The sequence below is a fragment of the Cryptomeria japonica genome, chromosome 6, assembly GCF_030272615.1.
Source record: "Cryptomeria japonica chromosome 6, Sugi_1.0, whole genome shotgun sequence".
Lineage (NCBI taxonomy): Eukaryota > Viridiplantae > Streptophyta > Pinopsida > Cupressales > Cupressaceae > Cryptomeria > Cryptomeria japonica.
The window spans coordinates 638,726,360-638,753,706 of NC_081410.1; the positions used below are offsets into that span (position 1 = coordinate 638,726,360).

The 27,347-nt window shown below is 36.4% G+C and overlaps 1 protein-coding gene across 2 annotated transcripts in view; it reads left to right on the forward strand.

The window, feature by feature from the left end:
- LOC131068662 (uncharacterized) overlaps window positions 1-27,347 on the forward strand; it is a 135,593-nt gene that overhangs the window by 34,775 nt on the left and 73,471 nt on the right. For both annotated transcript variants that reach the window (XM_058003899.2, XM_058003900.2), the window contains exons 7-8: window positions 25,414-25,463; window positions 25,588-25,819. In XM_058003899.2, coding sequence (XP_057859882.2) covers window positions 25,414-25,463; window positions 25,588-25,819 — 282 coding nt within the window. The remainder of the gene's footprint in view (window positions 1-25,413; window positions 25,464-25,587; window positions 25,820-27,347) is intronic.

Sequence of the window (27,347 nt, forward strand, 5' to 3'; positions counted from 1 at the left end):
TAGGATTCACAGGTTGCCTCCCCCCCTTTGGTCAACACCACCATTAAGTTTTAATATAGTGACATCATTTAATATATTTTCTTTTTCAATTATAACTATTTTCTTAATATTTGAGTTTGATTAAGATGAAGAGAAATTTTAAACCTGAAAATTTGTATATAGCAAGCTCCGTAATGTTTTTGAGCATCACCATTATTTTTCTTATCTTAAAATAATCAGTCTGTAAGCTTAACTTTAGTTAATTAGATGTGATTAATTATTTATTATATATATAATTATAATATAATGTAAATTCATTTTAAAATAATATTATATTTATTATTCTATATTATATTTTATAATAGAACTTATTACATACAAATATAAATATAATATATCTTTTAGTTAAAAGATAATATCTTTTTTATATAGTACAAATTAAATTGGATCATTATCATATATTATATTATATTTTATATAATTTAAATTAATCAATTTATTTTTATAATAATATTATAAGTATGCTAGTTCGATCGATTTAAAATAAACCCTCTCGAGACTGTTGGGTTCTACGTGGCAATTTCGATCCCACTTTCATCACTAACCACCTTTACAAATAATAGGCCTTGTATGTATCCCTCTCTCCTTTCCCTCTTTGTCTCTCTCTCTCTCTCTATTTGTTTGTCCCTCTTTCTATCTCTATTTCTCCCTCTCCATCTTTGTCTCTCCATCTTTGTCTCTCCTACCATCGCTGCTTCTATCTAGTGTTTATCCTTCTCTCTCTCTCTCCAACTCCATCTCTATCTATATCTTCCTCTCTACCTCTCTCTGTATCTCTATCTCCTTACCTCTCCCTACATCTCTCTCTCTTCCCTATCGATCTTCCTCACTATATCTACCTCTCTTTCTCTCTCTTTCTATCCCTATCTCCCCTCTCGTCATCTCTATCTCTCCATCTCCATCTCTACATCTTTGTCTCTCCTACCATCGCTGCTTCTATCTCTCTCACTATATATTTATCTCTCTTTATCCTTCTCTCTCTCTCTCCAACTCCATCTGTATCTATATCTTCCTCTCTACCTCTCTCTATATCTCTATCTCCTTACCTCTCCCTACATCTCTCTCTCTTCCCTTTCTATCTTTCTCACTATATCTACCTCTCTTTCTCTCTCTTTCTATCCCTATCTCCCCTCTCGTTGTCTCTTTCTCTCCATCTCCATCTCTCTTCTCTCTCTCACTCACTCATAGATACATACACTCCCTATTTCTCATGCCCTCTCTATCTCTATATATCTCTCTCTCACTCTCACACACACACACACACACACTTCTTGTTTTTCGCTCCCTATATCTTTCCCCTCTCTCTCTCCCCCTCTCTATTAATTGACTTTATCACATCCTTTATCTCTCACTCTTTCCCCTTATCTCTATCCCCATCTCGCCTTCTCCCTCTCTTTCGCTATCTCTCTTATTCACTCCATCTCTCCCCCTATCTCTCCTACTCTCTCTCTATATCCCTCTTTCCACCTCCATATATATTTTCTATATCTTTATCTTTCTACCTCTCCATCTCCTCTTCTCTCATTGTCTCCCTCTTTTTATCTCTATTTCTCCCTCTTCCTCTTTCCTTCCATCTCCCCCTCTCTCTATCACACCTTATATCTTTCCCAAGTTATATCTCTTTCCTTTCTATCCCCATCTCTCCCTCTTTTTTGGAAAGACCACCATAATTTCAAATTAACATAATCCACAAAATATACATAATCAAGCATAAATTAATGCCACATGTTCACATATCCAAGATTAGAGACATGAAATTACATTTCAACATTAAGTTAGAGTACACAAGCCAACGACAAGGCTAAACATAAGGAAGTATATTTGTACTAGACCACAAGGTCAAATACAATGATTACATAAGGAACAAAATTTGAAGGCCATCTGGATAGGAACTCTTGACATCTATCTCCCTCGAACACATCATGGGCGAGAACATTGTTAGAGCACGTTTCCACCCTACCATGAAGTAGTTACACTTTCTTGGAATCTGTAATGACACTAAAGATACCCGATTCAGCACAAGGAAGACTAGCAATGCGATACTGACAAGAGTAATGAATTTTGTGCAGTATGATGTATCCACATTCTAATGCTGATGTAACAATGTCATGGGCACACAAGATGCATACAATATATATATGAAGATAGAAGAAACAATCTTTGCATAACTATCTAAAATCATTTCGAGATTTCAGTCCATCTCAATTACATTTATTCCTAGAGGTGAACATAACATGAATTTATCTCTAGCATGGAGAAAATGCAAGAATGCATTCATGTAAACATAAGCATGCAGGAGCTACATGAGTATTAAGAGCAGATAAGGACACATATGAGCATACAAATGCATACATAAGAATATGACAGCTCCATCTTTGCTACAACTGAAAAATGTTCGAACATTACGTAAACAAAAGCACTCATAGGTATTTAAATGCATCAATACATGCAAAACTATTTGATAACCTCTAAGTTTCGATTGCTTAAATCAGTCACAAATATTCTCATAAGTATACGCAACAACAAGTCATGCATCAGTGATGAATGTCAACATGAGATAGGAAGAATGATCTACATTTTCCTAAATACATTCAAGAGGGATATAATGATACATTAAGCACTATTTATTACAAAAGGTGAAAAATAATTGGTAATATCATTAATGCCTAAAAAGACTCTTTAGAAAGATAACTCATACCTCTTAAGGCATTATCTAACAGCAACAAAGATTATGAAGATATACTGTGCAATATTATCATATACCTAGGTAAGTTTCAACTTGAATCAATACACCTAACTTGAAATAGGGTTTTGCTCTATTTGTCAATTTATTTCTGCAATTCCTTTAATTCATCTATTCATAGATATTCATGTAATAACTGTTTGATGATGGATAATGTAGTTTTTATCATGTTACCTTATTTATTAGCTAGATTTGAGAAACGTCTACAAGTAACGGTTTGCAAGTGGTAAATCAACAAGTTACAATACTAGGTATTAGAGTTATTTCAACTAAATGTCCATCCTAAAGTTTCCATGTTCCTTGATTGAGTAAAATTCATGAGAGGTGCATAGAATAATAACCACTAGTAATTCATTTCTGTACAAACATATAATCTAGAGTTTCATTGATATTGTATCAAAGGCTTAGTTTCCGCTAGCAAAGGCTGAACAATAAATTTCCTACTACCTGAATAATGTTGAAATCAACTTGATATTTGTACCAATTTTAATAAATTATTAAATGTATCTAATAGAGATCATTCTAGATTTTTAACCTCTTACTCGTATATTGAATCAAAGGAGATTTGCTATACTTTGTTAACTCATGATAATTAGCATTTCTAGAATAAAAGAATAAGAATACAAGTAATAAATATCCTTGTAAATTTCTTTATGAGGAAGGTAGTTCTACTAACTTATTAAAAGTTGAGGTAGTCTAGTAATTTCTCTTTAACTATTTAAATAAATACATGTCTTCTACCATGAACCCTATAGGTGATTAAATAACCCTAATATAATAGTTCAATGCTATCAAAGATTGTTTTTTGACTAGCTTCATAATGATATAAAGGCATATCAAGATAGCCTCTTATAACAAGATGCTTACTTGAAATATAAGAAATAAAAGAATCCCTAGGTTTAGTATGCATCTAGATATATAATATTCTAAACATAACCAGCAGTGAAAGATCAACACAATTAAAGGAGTCTTAACAACTGACAGATTGTTCATAAAGAATTTCAAAAGATTCGGGTAAAGAGTCTTCAATAAAATAAAATTCAAGAGGAGACTTCTCATAAGGTAAGAAATATGCCAACGCATATAGGATAAGTTCACTAAAACTTTCATGCAATGATGCGCTAGCAAGTGAATTGCTTTCCAAAAGGCCTCAAAATTGTCAACTCATGTAATGCAATGAAAGTAGGATAAACAGTAAATGGATTGGTTGGACATGCTTTAGAAATGTTCAAGCAATTTGCAATTGGTAGGTGTAAAGCCGACTTCCACAACATTTGCCAATATTGCCTATGGCAGGAGTGGGTGCGATGAGGTTCGCATGGTAAGGAGATTGATGAAAGATATAGGAATTACAATGATACCCAGATGTATTTGGATCAAGGGCCATAAAAAGGTATATGCATTTTGTGTAGAAGACAAATCAAATCTACAATCACAGATTATCCATGTGAAGTTGGAGATTACTAGTGATGCTAAAAGAAACAATTTGAAAATATAGGCTTACTAGGCAAAAAAAGGAAAGCTGTTTGATTTTAAAATGAAAATATCCCCTATGGATAATTGCTCCAGGTTTACCAAATGCTCCACAGTAATTTAGACAAACAGTTTGCATGAAAACTGATTTCTGTTCATTCAACAAATTATATTGAAAAACTTATAATTTCGGACTGAAATAAAGATCTGAAATTAAATATGTATATTACCATCAAAATAGATAAATCTTTACATCCTTCAGCAGGATAACAGAATTTACTTTCCAATCATAGCTACAGAACTTACAGTAAGATTGGATGCACCGAAAACTTTCCAATCACAGATACAGGATGTATAGAGGAATTGGAAATCCACACACCAACAACAGATATGTCTGATATCTTTAGCTAACACCAGCCAGAGTAGATCTTCCACCACTGTAGCTAGTCTTCTTCTAGATGGATTTCGTCCCCAAGAAGGCTGATATGGACCAAGTCCAAATCTCCAGAACCTCGCAAGGTTACTACCAAGAAATGAATAAACCCAACATGCTCAAACAATCCTCTCAATCCTCTTTTATAACTTTCTGAATGTCCCTTGGCTTTCCATTTCCCCTTGCCTTTTCATTTTCTCTTCTTTTATTTCACTTTTGAATTAAAGTGACTTTATTTGATTTCTCACTTTATTAAGTCACTTAAGTAATTATATAATATTATCCTTATGATGTACTTTTATAAAAGGAAGAATATTAAATAATTACACTAATGGCTTATTAAATGATTAAACTTGCTTTTTAATTATTAAATTAAATCTTAAGCCAAAAGGGGACATTACAAGTCCTCCCGCCCAAAATTGCTTGTCCTTAAGCAATTAGCACTAGGATCCCATACTAATCTTGGAGGCTGCTATGATCTTTTGTTAGGAACACAGCATACTACTGTCACCTTCTTATTTCTCCTCAAAAACATCTGCAAACTCATCTTCAACATTGATGAGCCCCATGTGATCCCAGGGTTCCAAGTTAATCTTAAGAAAGTGCCACCATGCTGACGCTGCACCACTTTGATTAAAATTAATTGATTTGTGCTGCCAATCTATAACCTCAACTCCCAAGATTCCAAGAAGTGCCCATCACCATAACCGAAACTAGAATATCTGAATTCAATACTAGGGAACAAATATTGTGCCAACATCTCAATGAAGTCTATGTTATCATCAAAATTGAAATCAACCACTGTAGGAATAGTATTTGGTATAATTCTCTCCACTATCTGCATTAGCACCTATGAGAACTCACCATTAATCTGCCCACAATTGACCCAAACCAAACTTGATTGCTGATCAAAGGGAAATCTATTCATTTGCATCTCATGGATTGCAATTTGATGAAGAACTATGGGAACTACAACATTACTAGAATAAAGCTTACAACTCCCATCCTGTCTCAACACCATATTGTTGTGCTCAGCTTCGTCTTCATCGCTAGAATTGGATGGATTTCCATCATCTAACTCAAAAAGCGGATTGTCATGAATCACATTATCATCAAATTCAAACAAAGGATTATCAATAATTTCAAACCATTCTTCTTGCTGATCCAAATTATTGATTTTTGAATTTGGGCAATGCTGGTCTGGACAAAAAGTTTCATGTATGCTGTCAACCTCTTCAATTGTCTCTTGCATTTCCTCGGCCACTCCCTTATTTTTTTGCTCCCAAAATTGTTTAGTAGCAATAAATTGTTTTTCTGTTTCTTTTGGGGTTCTTTGAGCAATCTTCAGCTTCTTCTAAGTTTCCTTTTATAATTCTGTGGCCTCTTCTGCAACCTTAGTAGCCATATCTTTATCATGAATTACATGCAAGAAACCTGCCTTGATTTCTTCCATATTATCCTTAATTGATTGTAATTCAGCAAGGGAGATGTTAACCTTATTCTGATCTCTTGGTATGTTATGAATTAAATTTTCCAGATAACTGTGTGTCATCCACTATAGATAAAATTTGAACTTCCTTTTCAGCTGATACCAAGAATTGTCTTTCCCAAACTTGATCACCCATGGATGTGTTGTGACGTATTCACACATCGCCCCATTACAAATGGGGACCCCTACTTTTTTTTGCTTTCTGGGGTTTGCTTTCTAGGTGTTTAGGGTTTGTCTGTTAGCCTTTGCATTTTGAGTGTCGCCAGGGGATCAATAGGATGGTAGGCTTTGCTTGAGCCAGGGAAGTCAGCAGGTGCCCCAGAATTAGGGTTTCTTTGAGAGTCTTCTTTAGGGCCTGGTTTTGCTCTTGTTGCTAATTGTGTCTTGCTTTGTGAGTGGGTATCATCCTTGAAGGTTTGAGTTAGGTCGAGTTGGTGAGTGATGAAGTCTGGAATGTCATCCTGATCTTCAAATGCCCTGAAATTTGGCTAAGTCTGGAATGCCCTGATCCTGAAATTTGGCTAAGTCTGGAATGTCCTGATCCTGAAATTTGACTAAGTCTGGAAAACTGAAGAATCCTCCAAAAACTAGATATTGCAATATAACTCTTGGAGGTCCGAAACCACTCTCAAACATCCTGAAAGTATATATGGAATATAACTTAAAGTATAAGAAATGTCACTTATACTTAAATGTTATATTCCATAAAATGATCCTGACGGAGAGTTCAAAAAGTCAAATTTCGCTCCTGACCCTTCCAAAGGGTCCAAAGCGAAATTCTCCATAAGACATTCTACTTTGACCAAAACCTAGAACTAACGCATTCCCAGGCTTGAATGAAGGTAAAAACGCTTGTTTGAATGAAGAAATGTGAAAATGAAGTCAGGATCTTGGCCAAGATTAGGAATTTCGCTCCTGACCCTTCCAAAGGGTCCAGAGCGAAAATCTTTATGACTCTTGTTTTCCTCCTTATTTTGGCTAGGCGTTGGCTTGATGGGAGATGAATGGGTATGTTTTGCCTTGAGAGGGAGTTTGATTGATTTTGAAGAACAAGATTTTGGCCTAAAGGAGAATTTCGCTCCTGACCCTTCCAAAGGGTCCAGAGCGAAATTCATCATAAACCCTATTTCTTGCCTTGGATAGACTTGCAACCTTGTTCCTAGCTTGGAAAATGACCTAACTTTGCCTTATGAGGTGGTTTGAAACTTGAAAAGTGAGCAATATGGTCTAGAATGAGATTTTCGCTCTCGACCCTTCTAAAGGGTCCAGAGCGAAAATCTTCTTAAAGCTCATTTCTCCCTAACTTTGGCTAAATTTTGATGTGCAGGGTATCTTGGAAGGAAGGTTGGACATTCTTGTCACCTTTGAAGATTTGAAAGCATGAGAAAATGAAGAATTTTGGACAAGAAGGGAAATTTCGTTCCTGACCCTTCCAAAGGGTCCGGAGCGAAATTCCCAAAGGCTCTTATTTTGCATTGAAGAAGGTCAAGTTTTTGACATGGATGGAAGAAGAATAACTTGCTTTTGCTTCTTGAGGTTGTTTTGAACTGAAAAAAATGAAGGATTTAGCCCAAATGGAGAATTTCGCTCCTGACCCTTCCAAAGGGTCCAGAGCGAAAATCTCTATAAGAGACATTTCTTGCTTGGTTTGGTCTAATTGAGGTGTCCAAGACATGATGAAAGGAAGAATGAACATATTGAAATCCTTAGGCATGTTTAGAAGTTGTGAAAATGAAGGATTCTAGCCAGGTGAGTGAATTTCGCTCCTGACCCTTCCAAAGGGTCTAGAGCGAAATTCCTTGTAAACCTATTTTTAGCCTTTCTTGGACATGAAACTTTATTCCTAGCACAATGAAACATGAAATCCTACCTTGCAAAGAAGTTTCAAGTTGAAAAAATGAAGATTTTTGGTCAAGATTGAGAATTTCGCTCCTGACCCTTCCAAAGGGTCCAGAGCAAATTTTCTCAAAACTTCTTTTTGCTATCAAAGTTTTGCTAAGTCAAGTGTGGGATAAGGTAAAATCAAGAAGGAATTGCCCCTGGGAGTGACTTGAAGTTGCAAGAAATCATGAAAGATGAAGGAATTGAGCCTAGAAGAGATTTTCGCTCCTGACCCTTCCAAAGGGTCCGGAGCGAAAATCCTCAAAGTCATCTTTTCTTCCAAATTTTGGACAAAACTAAACTTAGACAAGGGTGTGAGAAGGCATTTGGTTTGCCTTAGAGTGGATTTTGGTTGCTAAGAAGGAAAGTTTTGAAGCCTAATGAAAATTTCGCTCCTGACCCTTCCAAAGGGTCCAGAGTGAAATTTCTAAGTTCTCCTTTTTTCCTTGCAATTTAAGACAAGATTTTGGTTTTCATGACTTGGAGAGGAGTGAGGCAAGATGTTCTATGCCTTGGAGGTGATTTGAAGATGAAAGGATGGGAAAATTGCCCTAAAACCTGATTTTCGCTCCTGACCCTTCCAAAGGGTCCAGAGTGAAAATCCTAAAACCTATGTATTCCTTTCAAGTTTATGCTAAGACAAGACTAGACCAAGGTAGAAATTGCCCTTGAGACCACCTTTGAGTTGATGTTGGCTTCCAAAAGTGATGATTCTAGGTCAGAGGAAGATTTTCGCTCTTGACCCTTCCAAAGGGTCCAGAGCGAAAATCCTAAAATCCCCTATTTTGCCTTGCAAAAACAAATCAAACTTGGATTGGGTGAAAGAAGAGGACTATTTCCTAGCCTTGAGTGGTGGATTGAAGATAAAATGATGGAGGAGTAAGCCCAAGCAAAGAAAATCGCTCTTGACCCTTCGAAAGGGTCCAGGGCGAAATTCACATTTTTCACCTAATTTACTCATGTGAAATGCTAAAATTTGAAATGCAAGACTTTGATTAGGTCAAAACAAACATGAGCTCGCCTTCCGGAAGATTTTGGAGTCAAGAAAACAAGGTACTCAAGTCCTAATTAGAAAAATCGCTCCTGACCCTTCCAAAGGGTCCAGGGCGAAATCCTTGAAAACACCTATTATTCACCTTGTTTAGGCTAAGTTGAAGGCAAATTGCAAAATTGTGATGGCAAACTTAGGTTGTGAAGATTTTGATTCGTGAAGCAAACAAGCCTAGATGAGAGGTTCAAATAAGCCTCCAAATAATTTAAGCCTCCATCACTTTGAATATTTTAATGCCTAAGGAAAATGAAGATTCTTCAAGCCTTAATCAATCTTTAACATTCCCTAAACTAGCCTATAGTCTTTCACTAAATTTGCCTATTACAAGACATTTGGAAGACTAAAACAAGTTCGCATAAATTAAGGCATTCATAATTTGATTAATTAATTTCTAGGCCTTGAAATAAATGAAAAAGTCCACCTTTGAGCTTTGGAATTAATTTAAAAATTAAAAATTATGCTTGAGCGCTCAAAAATCATTATTGTGCCTTTACAAACAAGTCGGCCATCCTTTGAGAGGAGTTTTATTTTATTTTATTCCCTATTTGCCAAGTCGGCCTTGAGGGAAATCAAGGTGAGCGCCTGTTGTGACGTTTTCACACATCGCCCCATTGCAAATGGGGACCCATGTTTTTTGCTCGTTTTCGCTTTGCTTTTTTGGGTTTTGGTTTGAATCCAGTCGGTTTTGGGAGCTTTTTGAATTTCTTTTTCTAGAATGCAAATTTTGAATGAAATGAATTCGCCAGAATGGTCTATTTTCAATTGGAATTTTGAATGCAGAGCTTAAATTTGTCTAAGTGTTGAAGATGAAATGTGAATTTTTGTCCAATTGAATATTTTTGACCAAATTTTGACATTTTTTATTTTTGATCCTAGGCATCTCTAATGATTTGTTTTCACCTTGTGAAGTGTTAAAATGTGTAAAATCATGTTATTTTGGCCTGTAGGAGCAAAATCGCTCCTGTCCCTCAGTGAAGGACGGGAGCTCGTTTTCAAATATTTTACTATTCCTGCAGGGTCAAGATGAATTACGAATTGGAAGTGATGGAGAAAGGCGAGATCTTTCCATTGAATATAAATTGAAGATTTTCATGAACACAGAAATGCCTCCAGGGGAAAAATCGCTCCTGTCCCTCAGTGAAGGACCGGAGCTACAAATCCAATTTTGCTTTGCCCTTGCAGGATTTTAACGTCTTGACGATGTGAAAAGGTCCAAAGAGGTATATTTTATCAAATGAATATAACTTGAAGTGCTGTCGGGGAGATCAACAGGGTAGCAAGTCCGGCTTGAGTGAGGTCCTGATCCTGAAATTTGGCTAAGTTTGGAATGTCCTGATCCTGAATTTGACTAAGTCTGGAAACTGAAAAAACCTCCAAAAACTAGATTTTGCAATATAACTCCTGGAGGTCTGAAACCACTCTCAAACATCCTGAAAGTATATATGGAATATAACTTAAAGTATAAGTGAAAGAAGGAAATGTCACTTATACTTAAATGTTATATTCCATAAAAGTTATCCTGATAGAGAGTGCGAAAAGTCAAATTTCGCTCCCGTCCTTCACTAAGGATCCAGAGCGAATTTCGCTCCTGTCCCTCTCCAAGGGACAAGGGCGATGATCCTCTAAACATCAAAAAACGCCTTGTAGAATTCGAGCGAAACAAGCATGGAATGAAGAAATAACACTAATGTTCGCCTTATGATGGAAATTTGAGAATAAAGATGCAAGATCATGGAGAAAACACATGGATCGCTCCTGTCCCTCTCCAAGGGACCAGAGCGATAATGGTCATAAAGGACATTCATTCGCACAAGCAAGATACTCAAGTTCGAAGATCCTAGCGAAAATGGCAAATTCAACGTGGAGATCAAGACTTTGAACGTTAAAATTGCAAGAATCATGACCCAGTTGATGGATCGCTCCTGTCCCTCTCCAAGGGACCAGGGCGATGAGGTACGTATCTTTCCATCTTCAAAATATTTTGGCGCTCAAACACATTTTTGAATTTATTTAAATGCTAGAAAATTCAATAAGATTGAAAATTTAATTAAAAATAGCATTTAAATATTGCATTTAAATATTAATTAATTTTTGCCTTGTAAAAAAAAAAAATCGAAGTTTATTAATTAAAAACGATGGCAAATTAATTAATTATTATAGAGCGATTGGTATTTTATTGTTTTATGAAGGTCGGCCTTTCTTATTTATTAAAAAATCATTTATAATTGCTTTATTTACAAAAGTCGGCCTAGAGGTAATTGTGAGAGGTGAGCGCTTATAAAAGGAGGTGTTTATTTCATTTTTACATCATCATTTATCATCTCTCATATGCGACTTGGAGAAGGCAAAAGAGGAGCGAATTTCATACAAAGGAGGGGCTAAATTATCATTCAAGAGAAAGTGCGAATTGTGTTCAAGGTGCGAGTCTTATCAATAGGAAGGCACAAGCATTATCAAAGGAGTTTGAGTTTCAAGTAAGGCGAACTTGCCAAGGGCTTGAAGATCACATCAAAGATATCCCCAAGGGTGGCGAATTGACAAAGAGGACGTTCATTATCCTTCAAGATCACGTTGAAGCCATCAAATTTTGATTTTTGCCTAGGCGAATTCCTTGTTTTGCATTTTAGAGTTAAGCTCTCAAGAGAGGTATGGCGATATGGATTTATTGTTTTGATTTTGAACGTTGATCGTCATAGCTTAAATTTTGAATTCATAGCTCAATAGTCGTTTTTAGGAAATGATTAATAAAAGACGTATCATTAAGTTTCCTAAAATTTGCTCTCTAATTTATGTTATGTATTGCAAAATCATGGTACTAATTTTGAAATGTTGTGTAGGCATCAAATGGAGATCTCTTCAAGGAAAATCAAGCCGGATCCAGGACGGTCTTCGCCAGGACGGTCTTCGCCAGGACGATCAAGTAAGGACATGGGCAACCTCTTTCAATCCAACGTTCCAAGGCGAGGTACATCATCATCCTGCACATCAAGGACAAAAGGAGTTAGAACAAGAGTTAATTAAAGATAGCCTCTCAACGACATCAAATTGAATATCTAGCAAGCTACAAGTGTCAGATGAGGTGGCATTCTAGTCATCGCTCCTCCAGTCAGTGTGGTCCACCTCAGCATGTCCAGATTCAATGTACTTAACTCATGGAAGGTGGCACAAACTCCGATGTACCTACCCCAGCTATCCATTGGTCGATTTTTCCAGAGAGGACATGTGTCCAAGCAATACAATTTTATCATTGGTCAAGCATTAAATGTTATGTAATGGTTGTAACAAACCCTAATTAGGGTTTTCATTGTTGAATCTTGGCCATTGATCTTGAATTGATCTAAGCCATCAAATTGTATTGTGGGCACTATATAAGCCCAGACATTTCATTTGTAAAAGAATTAGAGAGAATTAGAGAGAGATAGTTAGAAATAGTTGAAAGTAGTTAGTAGTTAGAGAGTAGAATAGGAGGACAAGGCAAGAAATTGTTGCCATTGATTGTAAACAAACTCCATTTTCATTGAAGTAATGGTGAAATATGTCGTTTTTCTTGCAATTTGCATGGTTTCTTGTTGAGTCTTCAATCCTAGATGGTAGATGATTAGATGAATGGAGGAAATGTGATTGATTGATGGTGGAATTCGTATATCCATACTACTAGCAGTTTGTTGATTGCAGACTTGCCTTGTGTAGTCAACTGGAATTGTTCAGCTTAAGCACAATTTCAATTTGTTGCCTCTTCATTGATATGCATCAACTTGGATGGTATCTATGCCTGCGGTGATAATTTGAACATCATAAAGCTCCCCTTAGAAGATTGCACTAGCCTTGTGTAGATGTTCCATTGATGTCAAAACAAGATCTAGTTAGAGTTTCATCAAAAATCAAGTCATTGCTCCTACATTCTTAGTATTAGGATTAGATCCTCTCTTCGCCCTTATCCTTTTTTCATTTTTCAAATCTAAGTTAGTAAGAGCCTGTGTCCAGCAAAGCAGATCGGAAGTTCAATCATCACATGTAAGTCCCCTTGTGATCCCAGCAAATCACATCATACCACTGGAGCTTGTCCACATGTAGAGACCCTACCAAAAGGAACCTTGGAGTCATCCTAACTGATCCTTCATGCGAATCTTCAGCAGTTAGAGGCTTTATTCAAGAGAGGATAAGATACCCTTAGGTATTTTATTCTGTGTATGATGGTGTACAAAATACACGTCAACAGCGCCCTATATAAGGGAGGTGTATTTTAACAAATTCAAATCATTCTTTCATTATCTCTCATGCGAACTTGAAGAGCAGATTTGGAGGTACGAAATTGAGCAAGTTGGAGGATAATTTCCAGATTTTGGAAGGTGTTTGAAGGCGAATTTCCAGATTTTGGAAGGTGTTTGAAGGCGAATTTCCAGATTTTGAGAAGCTAGTTGAAGGCAAAATTCTTTTTGAAGGCTGATTGAAGCTTAATTCATCCAAAGGAGGACCTGAAATTCAGATCAAACGTCCTTGTCCAGCAAATTCTCATCTCCCTTCATTCATTTTTCAAGGTTGATAGCTAAAAATTCAAGGAAGAGGTATGAAGAACCAGATTCTTGAAATTTTTATTCAAAATTTAGTTGGATTTTCCATAGTAATCCTTTGGAAAATGTAGGTCTTGTACAATCTGATTTTAATTAAATTTGAAAATTCATAATTCTTAGATTTATCATCATTTTCAAATTAATATTTAGTTATTTCCTTGAAAGGTCTTGAATTCTATACCTTAAGATATTATGCTCAAACCCTAACTTTAAGCTTTTGTGTAGGTGTCAAATGACAACCTTCACAGGACCAAACCAAGACAAGGACGACCTTCTCCAGTCCGGCATCATCAAGGACAACCTTCTCCAGCCCAGCATCATCAAGGACGGCCTTCTCCGGTCCAGCATCAAACGACCTCTTCCAGTCGAGCATTCGAAGGAAAGGTACACCATCCATCCTGCACATCGAAGACAAAGGAAGTTAAAGAAAGGGTTCGTTGAAGAAGCAGATAGTTTCAGAAGAGTTAATTAAAGCTAGCTTCTCAGCAACATCAAATTGAATATCTACCAAGTTACAAGTGTCAGACAAGGTGGCATCCCAGTCATCACTCCTCCAGTCGGATTGGCCCACCTCAGCATGTCCAGATTCAATGTACCTGACTCATGGGAGATGGCACGAACTTCGATGTACCTACCCCGACTATCCATTGGTCGAATATTCCAGAGAAGTCACGTGTCCAAATAATGCAATTATTTCATTGGTCAGAATTAAGTTTGTTGTAACAAACCCTAATTAGGGTTTTTATTGTAAGATCTCGGCCATTGATTTCAAGTTGATCTAAGCCATCGATTTGTATTGAGGGCGCTATATAAGCCCCGGCTCCTCATTTGTAAAGGCTAATAGTTAGTCAATAATGGCTAATAGTTAATAGTTAGTAATAGAGGCCAGAATAGTAGAATAGCAATTAGAGTAGATTGAGAAGAGAAGGCAAGACATTGTTGCCTTAATTGTAAAGACTTCTTTTTATTGAAGATATGGTGGAATATGTTGTTTCTTTGCAATGTGCATGGTCTCTTGTTGAATCTTCATTTTTGATGATAGATGATTAGATTGAGTGAAGAAAATTGTTGAATGCACCTGTGTGGAATCTGTCTAGTCCATACCACTAGCCTCTTACTGATGGTAAGTGTGCCCTGCATGGTCAACTGGCATAAAATGAGCTTAATCTTAAGTCGTTACACGTCTATTGTTCATGCATTATCTTGAATGGCGATCATTGTTAGATGGTGTACGATTTGAACGTATTGGAAGCATCCCTTAGAAGATTGCATTGAGTTGGTGTTGAATTGTTCAACCTGATGGTGAGACCTAGCCCAGTAGGACTCCACCTTAGTCATTCATCCATCTTCTCGCATCCTAGATAGTAGAGTAGACTTCCTGAACCCTGCATCTTTTGCCATTTGTTTGTCTTCCAGTTAGTAAATAGGACTTGTGATTCCAGCAAATCAGACGTTTAGGTCATCGAGTGTAAGTCCCCTTGTGATTCCAGCAAAATCACATCATACCACAAAGAGCTTATCCACGAGTAGAGATCCTACAAAGTAGAACCTTGGAGTTGCCTCGACTGATCCTTCGGCGAGATCTTCAGCAGTCGGGAACTTTGTTGAAGAGAGGATAAGGTACCTTTTAGGTATTTTATTCTGTGTTTCGTCATGTACAAAATACACATCAACAGGATGATAAACTGCTGTCATGTTGCATGAGGAAATTAGAATTCTTCTCAATTGTAGAGCTGTCCCCAAACAAATGTGCCTCATCCTTTATCTTTGCAACAAGAGACTGAGAATCTAAAACATTAAGGTCACTAGGACTTTGCTCAAAATTAGATGCAAGCAAGGAGAATTTAGATTTGCACTTAATAGAATCAACACTTCCAATATCAGTCCTACTACATGAATCGTGAGGGAAATAAATTTCATTTTGCATAGCTAAAGATTTGTTTTGAAAATCAAACCAGAAACCTCCCGAGTCGTTGAAATGAAAGGACGAGTCACCAGCATCCTCAGGTAGTGCATTCACTATTTCAGAATTTGTACCAACTTCTTGGGCAATCAAAACTACTGGTTTGACTACTTCATTGCTTTCATTTTCAGCTTGTATCGATGCATGATACACTTTCATCTTTAGGCAAGGTTTTCTCTTTGTTTTCTGAATTGTATTTCTCATTTTCTATTTTCTGCTCTTCTCTTTTCAAAACAGGCTTCAATTTTTCCTCACATGAACTAAACACACTGTGAACCAATTCAGCTGCAGTTGAAGAGACAACCCACTCATTTTTTTGAACAACTAGTAGCATGGATAATAGGGGCAGAGATGTATCATCACTCTCATTTATACACAAGACCATAATGGTCTTCATAGCTGCAATAGTTTATTTGTCATGTCTTCCATTGGCTGTGACCAAGAAATGATGAAACATATCATAAATCAGATCTTGCGACTCCAAGTCCAACAGAAGGTTACTCACTCTAATATCTGCAAAGATTTTTAGTATGACAATCCTTCTTGAATAATGAATGTTTTTGATGTCATCAAGGTCCTGAAAACTATCTACAATCAGTTGCAAGGTTTTCTCTTTGTTTTCTGAATTGTATTTCTCATTTTCTATTTTCTGCTCTTCTCTTTTCAAAACAGGCTTCAATTTTTCCTCACATGAACTAAACACACTGTGAACCAATTCAGCTGCAGTTGAAGAGACAACCCACTCATTTTTTTGAACAACTAGTAGCATGGATAATAGGGGCAGAGATGTATCATCACTCTCATTTATACACAAGACCATAATGGTCTTCATAGCTGCAATAGTTTATTTGTCATGTCTTCCATTGGCTGTGACCAAGAAATGATGAAACATATCATAAATCAGATCTTGCGACTCCAAGTCCAACAGAAGGTTACTCACTCTAATATCTGCAAAGATTTTTAGTATGACAATCCTTCTTGAATAATGAATGTTTTTGATGTCATCAAGGTCCTGAAAACTATCTACAATCAGTTGCAAGGTTTTCTCTTTGTTTTCTGAATTGTATTTCTCATTTTCTATTTTCTGCTCTTCTCTTTTCAAAACAGGCTTCAATTTTTCCTCACATGAACTAAACACACTGTGAACCAATTCAGCTGCAGTTGAAGAGACAACCCACTCATTTTTTTGAACAACTAGTAGCATGGATAATAGGGGCAGAGATGTATCATCACTCTCATTTATACACAAGACCATAATGGTCTTCATAGCTGCAATAGTTTATTTGTCATGTCTTCCATTGGCTGTGACCAAGAAATGATGAAACATATCATAAATCAGATCTTGCGACTCCAAGTCCAACAGAAGGTTACTCACTCTAATATCTGCAAAGATTTTTAGTATGACAATCCTTCTTGAATAATGAATGTTTTTGATGTCATCAAGGTCCTGAAAACTATCTACAATCAGTTGCAATACTTCCTCCATGGTATCATCTTCATAGGGAACTAGAGGTGCTGAAATTCTCATGATCTCACATAAACAAATGGAACCATCAGCTTAACCTCATCGTCTAGATGCCTTAGCTACTTGTGCTGTTTCAGGGAGGTCACTATAGGAGTTAGAGCTATCTCTAACACTTCACAAGGTGACTGCTCAACGAGGATTAAACAGTCTTCCACCTTTTTAAGTAAATTCAAGACATCATCCCTTGATTGAGACTGATTACTGAGTTGACTACCTGCCTCATAAAGTGATCTTGCCAATTGTTTCATATCTTCTATTGTCATGGTTCGAACTGAAATTGAGACTCTGAATCTTAATGCTATCAATTTCTCAAACTATCACAGCCCACAACTACAGTGTTTACACGCCCATTGCAAACAATACAACTCCTTATAATGACTTATAATTCAAAATACAGTGGACAACCAAAGAACTTGTGCCTTTTTGCTGTAGAAGGAAATGATTCCAAGGATGCCAGACCTGAGTTTTTTGCTTCAGAATATAGCTGCGGCTCACTCGTCCCAACACTTAATAATGTCCAGCTCTGTCAATAGGGCTTAGCAGACACACCCAACATTGTGCAAATCAAATTCACAGTGACTCTGCGACTCACCCTTCTCTACGGTTCCAATGGCTACGCTCAATAACAACAAACATGTCTTTGACAGTGACATAGCGGCTGTCATTGCTTCCAACCCATGGTTTCACACCCAGTAGCTCAACCAGATAAATAAATATATAGAAAATAGCTCTTTCAACAGACGATTCCAATACTAAGCTCCTATGCTGTCCTCAAGCAATGTATTCCTTGCTACGATTCTCTGTTCACAATCACCATCCTAAACGCGATTCTTCTGTTGTGGTCTTTGAATGAAACATCACCAAAACATGTGCCTTCTCAGCCATGGTTAAAATGCTGAAGCAACGATTTCCCAGTGCACAGCTAATACGTTACCCTTGGTTCCCAGCACTGTTTATTGTTTGAATTTCTAACTTAAAGTTTAATGGCATAAGGTTGCAAACACAATGATTTTACATCCACTTCACACTACTGTTGATACATAAGACTCAGAAAACTAAACCAACAACATCTAATTTTCCAAACTTGAAAAGCAGTTTTCTCAGCCAATCCACAACTCAGGAAAAATGTTCTTCAACATTTCATTAAAGTTTCAATTCAATTATATTTGTTCCTAATATCTAATCAAGAGTCAACAATCTTCAAACTTGGTATTTTTGTGCATCGTCAAAATCAAACAACAGTCACTCCATTTACCACATCTCAACAATGATTTGTGAGCTGCGGAATAGGTCCAATCTGGATGTCTAACCAAGTGCGGCTGCCTCTGCAGAACATTCAGCAACACCCTTCACACTCTCGTCCAACACCAGACAGAGTCTTCCTGCTGCACTCAATATTTGGCGTCACTGAAACCCCCAGTTGCTGTCACCATTTCACTCGGCTCCCAGCAAACAGGAAACAATATCAGTACTGTGTGCCAAGCATAGGAATTATGGCTGTCTCTAATCCCTGCGATATAGTATGTTTGCGATTTTCCGTAGATTACCACGCCACAAGTTGAAATAGGAAAGAAAAATGTCCACAACTTGGTAAGGCAAGGTCGGTTTCAAGAAGATATCAGGATCAACTCCTATGCCAAAGCTCCACGATGCTTGAATATCAATACTTACAACCCGAATGCTAGACCCTCCACTAAAAAAAAAAGGCTCCCGCGATTAATCTTTCGCCAAGACTGAGAGGAGTTATGTGCTTGCAGGGAGTTGAAACGTCAATCACAGGAAGAGAAACCGTTTTGTGCAAGAAATGACAATGCCAACGAATTAAATGTAACCTCAACCTGATTATTAATCGTTCCGTCTCTACCTAATGACTGACGAAAAGATTATTGGTCGAATTTGAGTCTTCAAGGTGAAGTAAGAATCGTGCCAGATTCTTTAGCAGTCAGATCTTCTCAGAACCTCCAATCTTCACGATAGGAGTGGTGTCTATGCCTCAAAAAACCTTTATGCTGAACCTGGAAAAAAATTGTAGTTGAAAGTTCAAAAAATGCCACAAATTTCCCATGCCAAGAGCGAGAAATTTTAATGTTGATAACTCACGGCCAACTCCACATGATGGAAAGAAGAATGAAACACCATACGCGTTTCACGGATTTCCAAACACAAGTGCAATGTGAAAAACGGGTTACACCATAATTTAAATTATTTATGTGCAGATGTTGGTGATACCTCCCATTATGGCCATGAACCGGAGCATACACCTATTTCACGGAATTGTCAGAAGGAAGGAAAGTTGCAAAGGGACTAAATTGTTTTATTTTCTTCAGTCGAAACTTTTATCGAACCACATTTCTATGCCAGCTAAATACTAATATATGCCACTTCAAGAGCTTTGAATGCATATATTTATAATGGAAATAAATAGTATCATTTCCTCCAATCTTCCTGGCAAATCCAATTTCAACAGCAGTGAGGAAGCCTTCCAGGAAAATTCTTCCGATTAGAAAGACAATGCGACAGTCAAAAAGAAAATTGAATGCCCAAATAGTAAGCTCCTCATGCCAAGCAACAAAAAATTTCTCCAGGTGAAGAGTCTTCCCGGATATGTGGGAAAACTCACAACAACTCACCCGCAATTGAGAAACAAAGAATTCTAGTAATATGTTTCTATCAATACGAACCTGAAGAAATTCCTTAACTCCTTGAATTCTTCTTATGAATAGTAGTCAATAATCAACTACAACCAGAGCTTCCTATTCATCTTTATTCAATCTCATTAACAAATATATCTTGGTTCACAATTCCAGAATCTGTCTCCAAAGAATACTACCCAAATTTAATTAGTTTCCACCATTAAACCAACCAGGCAACCAAGCTACACTTCCTGTCACTTAGAAACCTCATAGGCTGGCAAGAAAACTAGCTGTGATACCACTGAAATATCCCCTATGGATAATTGCTCCAGTTTTACCAAACGCTCCACAGTAATTTTGACAAACAGTTTGCATGAAAACTGATTTCTATTCATTCAACAAATTATATTGAATAACTTTATAATTTCAGACTGAAAAAAGGATCTGAAATTAAATATGTATATTACCATCAAAAATTCAAAATAGATAAATCTTTACAACCTTCAGCAGAATAACAGAATTAACTTTCCAATCATAGCTACAGAACTTACAGTAAGATTGGATGCACTGAAAATTTCCCAATCAGAGATATAGGATGTACAGAAGGATTGGAAATCCACACACCAACAACAGATATGTCTGATATCTTCAGCAAACACCAGCCAGAGTAGATCTTCCACCACCATAGCTAGTCTTCTTCTAGAGGGATTTCGTCCCCAAAAAGGCTGATATGGACCAAGTCCAAATCTCCAGAACCTCGCAAGGTTTCTACCAAGAAACGAATAAACCCAACATGCTCAAACAATCCTCTCAATCCTCTTTTATAACTTTCTGAATGTCCCTTGGCCTTCCATTTCCCCTTGCCTTTTCATTTTCTTTTCTTTTATTCACTTTTGAATTAAAGTGACTTTATTTGATTTCTCACTTTATAAAGTCACTTAAGTAATTATATAATATTATCCTTATGAGGTACTTTTATAGAAGGAATAATATTAAATAATTACACTAATGGCTTATTAAATAATTAAAAAGCTTAAACTTGCTTTTTAATTAAATCTTAAGCCAAAAGGGGACATTACATAAATGTTTTGCTTTGATTAATTTAAGACTTCTTGGACAGTGATTTCTAAAGATATGCAGCGACTGAGGAATAGTTTGCAGTTTTTTGAGTGATAGAGAGATCACCCTTGCATATCCTATTATGGAAGAAGCATATAGGTTGACTTGCATGCACATAAAGAAGAGGTATATAGAGATCTCCACTATGATGTTGCAGCTACAAACAAATTGATTTCCTATTGAAGAGCTAAGCTACCACAAGGATCTATACCAAAGTAGAATATTGCTAAAAGGGAAAGAGAAATAAGAGACCGACTGTTGCTGTTGCATATATGAATCAGGGAATAAACTAGATTACTCCAAATAATTCCAAAAACATTGTAATGGCAAGTATGCATAAAGACAGTAATAATATACCTTGCACATAAGCTTTCTCCATCAAAGGTTTCATGTAGAGCTTACATCCTTCTTTTCAATGTCAAGGGACAGCAGTCAAACACCCTCTGCTTTGCCATATCAAGTGCCAGCTAGAGATCGATCTGTTTTACAAGGAGATGTGAAAGTCTCCTTCTGTTCTCCCATGTGCCTTGCTTGCTATCATTCTTCCTATTTTGAAATGTTCTTCACCACTCCCCAAGATGTTGCTCTGTTTGAAGGCTGTAATATTGCTTAGAATTCTCACAAAATTTGCTTAGAGATCTCCTCAAAATTGTCGCCAAAGTTTTCCCCCCCACCCCCCAAGAAAAAACTGTTGTAACTTTGCCAATGACATCGACATATAATTCTCAACATTGTCATTCATTACAAAGTGCAAAGACCTCTGCAACCTTCGCATGGTATCCATTATTAAACTTTCTTCTTCCCTGAAAATGGCATGTGTGTTGGGGTTCTCATGTAAAACTGATTCCATTTTCCCTTCTATCTTTAGGTGCGCACAGTGAGAATCAAAGCACTAAATTTAGTCTCCTCAAAAGAGTGGATATTAAATAAATTCTTTTGATTCAACTTCCACTCCTTGGCCTTAAATAGCCTCTTAATCAAAATGCATCTTAAAGACTTATGTTAGCATGTAATACAAGTACAAAAGCAATTCAGTCACAAAATAAAAGGTAGGTAAATATTTGACCTCAAATATTAATATTAATTATAACTTAGAGAAATAGTTAAAAAGAGAAATGATTTTCAAGACCTTAAAAATTGTATTATTTGCAGAATAAATATAGATTCAAAATCATTTAAGTTATTAAATGTAAATTTTAAATAGACTATTATAGATTTACTGAGCAATCTGATTTGCTGTGACGTCAAGTTTAGAATGTTAGCATATGATTGAAGGAATGTAAAACCGATTTGTGTCTTTTATCAATTTGCCTCTGTAGATACGAAAAGCAACTGAATATATCTTCCACTGATCGCTGTGCGTTTTTTCTATATATTCATCAGGGAGGGTGGCGTATATATATTGTTTGTTTTCCATGGGATCGTGCCTCAACAGGGGGTCGCGATCCTATGTGGAACCACGTGGTTCCACATAGGGTCGTGACCCCTGTGTGGAGCCACGATCCTTCTACACCGGCTATTACCTTAATCAAACTAATGACTTTGCTTAACAAATTTGTTAGTTCAACTCTTAACTAAATTCCAATCTTAATTAAATCGCAAATAACAGAATTATTATTCTGTGTGCGGAGACAATTTGAGAACAGAATTAGTTTTCTGTGTGTTACGACTGAGACTATATTTTAACATTAAATAATAAAAATAAATAAATAAAGAAATTTGGGGTTGTGACACCCCCCTTCCCCCCCTCTTAAACAATACATTGTCCTGATGCATCAATCAATTTTTATCATACTAAAACAAAGCCAACAAGATTCATATCAAACATGGTTATCACTAAATGCAATCTGATATTCATTTGCAAACACTCAAGATAATGAATGCACACACATTCATGAAATAATTGTTTCTTTGACAATAACTATGTGAGTGTGTGTGAATTCCATTACTGCCATTTAGTTTCACAAAGCTAGGTTACCTCTCTTCAACAATGTTCTCTTCCTTGCGATGGTGTTGACTTGTGTGTCGCACTCATAGAAACAACACTAAACATCAGTCCATGTTAGTGCCCATAATCGAAATCAAAATCAAAGATTCCTCAAAACATTTCTCCTTGTCCAATAAGATTTACCTGTCTCAATGCTCAAGAAGAAACAACTTTTGCATGTTTCTTACAACTTCAAAATTGCATTGATGCACGTTCATACCCGTGCTTACCATATCCTTGTAGTTTGATGAATTGACCAAGTTTACTAGGTATTTTATTTTCGACGTTCCTGACATGTCTTTTTCACAAGTGGAATTGAGGTGAGTCCATGGATCATCCATGCATAGTTACAAATTACCTGAAAACTTAGTGGATCCACCTGTCTAATCATGTGGCCTAGTTATCATGCAATTAAGAGATGAGAACATGGTTCAAACACTTTTCCGTCCAACCATGAAGCTTATGCTTCTTAGGGATTCTCCTACTTGAAGAATACTTGACCCTATGTGAGATACCTAGCAATCTAGGATCAACAGACAAGGTGGAATCTGGTACATGCCTGATATATCTACATGCATTTCTATCATACGAGAATATGTTATGATTTCATATCAAGATATAGAGTAAATAAAATAAATAATCTATTTCAATGGTCCACATAGCTTTGGCCAAAGCCTTTCAACTGTTATATGGTAAATAAAAGTAAATCTTCTACACTCCTTAGCCCATATTTGGCACCTGTCTTGGAGGTAAACTTTCCCACATGCATAGAAAGGTAAACAACATTTCTAAATTTATGACAAATCATGCAAACATAACAAGAACCTATTGGCAATGGAACTTGATTATTTTCCTTATTTAAAGGTTTTGTTTGATAAACAACATCATTTGCTAAATGACTTATTAATTGACCACATGTACTGCACAAATTTATGCAAAAAAATACACAAATGTTTTTCCCTAATTGACCTTCCACACCTCTTTAGCGTACCCATTGCACACTAAGGTGCAATTGCTTGTAATGCATATGCTATGAATTGCTCTTTAGTATTGTGGTTCTAATTAATGATTATAAATTCTAAATTAATAACTATAAACTAAGCTGCAGGGTTCGCCCCCCTAGACCCCAGGTACTAGTCCGATCCAGTCCTGGTCCGGGGTTTTGGTCCGGACAGGGTCCATGATTCACAGGCCTGGTTTGGACCAGGTCGAACCCAAGAGGACCCAGGTTGAACCCGGGGGTCTGACGGCCCAAAAATGGTGTTTTTTTGCAAAATTTAATTTTTTTTGAAATCGACCACATAAAAAATTAAAATATAACCCTAAAAGTGAGTTTTAAAACATTAACTTGGCTCATTTCACACAAGCAACATGACTACAAGCAAGGGGAAACGAAGATGTGGGATATAGAGCCAGAGCATACTGATTTGGATGCTTTCACTTCTCAACTTGTTGCATTTGATGACTTAGATAGCGAGCAAACTTATAGTGCAAGTGCAAGTGTAAGTGGCATTGGCATTGGTTCATCTAATGTCAATGTCAATGATGAGGAGGAGAATGAGGATGATGAATTAGAGAATCCATTTGATGATCAAACTTTAAATTGTTGAAAGTTGAAACAATGATACTTGAATATTTTATCATTTTGATATTAAACTTGATGTATATGATGCTGTTATGGTATGATCATGATGCTATGATTACAGGTTTATGTTGGTTTTGTTGTTTATATGATGCTATGTGACATGCTAATCTTAATTCATGCTTATAGGCTGCATATATATATATATATATGTACTAACGAACCCAAACGAACCCAAACCCTTTTTCAAAAGTTTGCCATACCGGCGTACCTGTTCTTCGAACCCGAACTGGTGCCCGAACCTGAACCGGCAACTTAGACTATAATTATAATTAGTAGGATATGGTAATTGTAGTGAATAGGGGCATAATTTGATAAGTTATGCTACCAAACTCTCATTCTGCATTTCACCATATATTGGTTGTTGGATAAGACATTAGAAAATGTTCGTGTGAAGTGCTTAATGTCTGGCAAATTCTATTTTTTAATAATAACAAGAAATATTCTAATTGGATAACATAGAGATAAATTTAAACAAAGAGGCCATGTCCAAACAAAGACTGTCAAGGGACCCATCAACAGAAAACTACTGTTGCTGTAGTAACAGATTTAAAGGTGACTCATCATCTGCTTGGGTCAATCAGAAACAGCATTGGTTGACAAGGTATATGTCATGTCTGTGAGGATCTTGATACAAAAAGATTGAAATATTACCAACAAGCCTTCCCTTGCTTCAAATTATGTTTTTCAAAGCATGTCCTAAATTACATTCAATTTTAAAAGTGCTTACTATATAAAACCCTGGATGTCAAATATAATATTGGTTAAGTAGAATATGCATAGCAAACAAAATATATTCCTGTCATAGTCTAAGCAAGTATATTATTGATTCATTAATTTTGCACAAATCTTGACTTCTTGCAGAAGACACCTCGTGGATGGACTGAAAAGCTGATTGATATTGCCGAAGACCAGTAAGTCCCCTGCCAAGTAGCAAATAACGAAATATTGCTCACTATATTTTCAAGTTGCAATGCCTAGTTTTATGTACGTTGACAAAGGAAAGCAATCAGATTGATTAATCTAACTGACCTATAGTGATGGTTTTCGTTTTGTACTATCCCGGGAACCAACAGCTGCAGCTAAGCTCTACTTAGCTAAGCGCTTTAAGAGGCTATCCCCAGATGAAATAGCAAAGTTGGAGCATGTTGAAATATGCCCTCAAGCTATCGAATTAACACAGCACATTGCAAGAAGAATAGAGGCGGATGGTGGTGGTGCTCTTATCATTGATTATGGACAAAATGGAATCATTTCAGACAGCTTACAGGTGTGTGATATGCACAATCCATATTTTAACTTCCAAATTTTTTTCTGTCATTGTGTCAGGGAATGATCAAGGGGACATTTCTAAACTTTTTAAAATGCGGAGGAATATGTCTAGTTTTTATAATGTCAGAATATTTCTAGTTTTTAACGGTATCAGGGAGTATTCAAGGAATCTATTGTGGGCATCATGTCAAACATCAAGTTTTATTGCAAGTTTGAAAAAGGGCTTTAGTGTCTTGCATTATATATGCTTTTTAGATTTGAAGATGTTTAGTTTTTTGTATCAGATTTGTCACAGCTATGCATATCTGTTGCCTAATTGCTATAAGCCAAGTTGCTAGTTTGGGTTTTTTCTTTTCCCTGGGTTTAATTTGGCTTGGTGTTGCTGTTATAACCAAAATTTGGATAGAATGTACACAATGAAATATAAAACACAACTGATAATTGATAATCAATGTCGATTGTAAAATTTTAAAGATAAATCAAAATGGTTTATATTAATGCAACCGTGCATGGGAAATCAATACAATTTATCATATTGGTCTTTATGGCAAAAAATTTGCACATCATGTCTTTTTTGTGGATTTTCAAGGTACAAGGAAAAAATGTTAAACCCTCTGGAAAGTTGTGGATTTTGAGACTCCACGGAAAATTTCACATGCCAAAATAATTTGATGGATTAAAGCATCTCAAGGAAAATTTTACAAGTGATGGGAAAGTCATGAATTTTGGAGAGTTGTGAAAAAAAATCGTGGATTCTAGCTCTTCATCGATAAATTCAGCTTGTCCAAAAAAGTTGTGGATTTTGGTGTTCGATGGGAAAATTTGCAATTCATCAACTTTACATGGAAAAAAAAAATTAACACTTTGCTCCCTCTTCACCCTTTCCCTCATTTTACTTGGCAATTCAACGACTTTTCTTTAACAATTTTCTTCTTGACTTGTCAAGCGAAATTTCCTTAGGATTAAGCCCTCTATTCCTCATCTTTAAGGTCATTCATTCATGGATTTTGGACTTGGATTTTCAATTGAAAATCACCCTTGGTGTTGGATTTGGACAAATTCTTCCTGAACTTAGGCTTATCGAATTTATTGATTTGATCTACTTAACTCCAAGGACAAAGGTTTCACACTTTTAAGTCATTTCAGGGGTTGTTCAACATTCATTCTGGACTGACAAGACATCACCTTCCTTAAGAGCTAGGAGACAAAACCACTGGCAAGCTATGCAAACTAAGCAAAAACACCTATGCTAACAAGCAAAAAGTGGGGGTCCCCATTTGTGATGGGACGATGTGTGAAAACATCACAACACAATCCTTGAATAGTACTTGAATGCTTTATGAATGATTCTTGAATGAATTTATGCAATTATATATGGTTGAATGACTAGTTTGTTTTTAATCTAAGTTGCTGGTCTGGGTTCGGGTTCAAATTCGGCTTAGAGAACTTGATTTGCCGGTTCGACAAAATTTGAAAATGGGTTTTGGTTTTGTTAGTACAAAAATAATGTCATATATATTAGAATA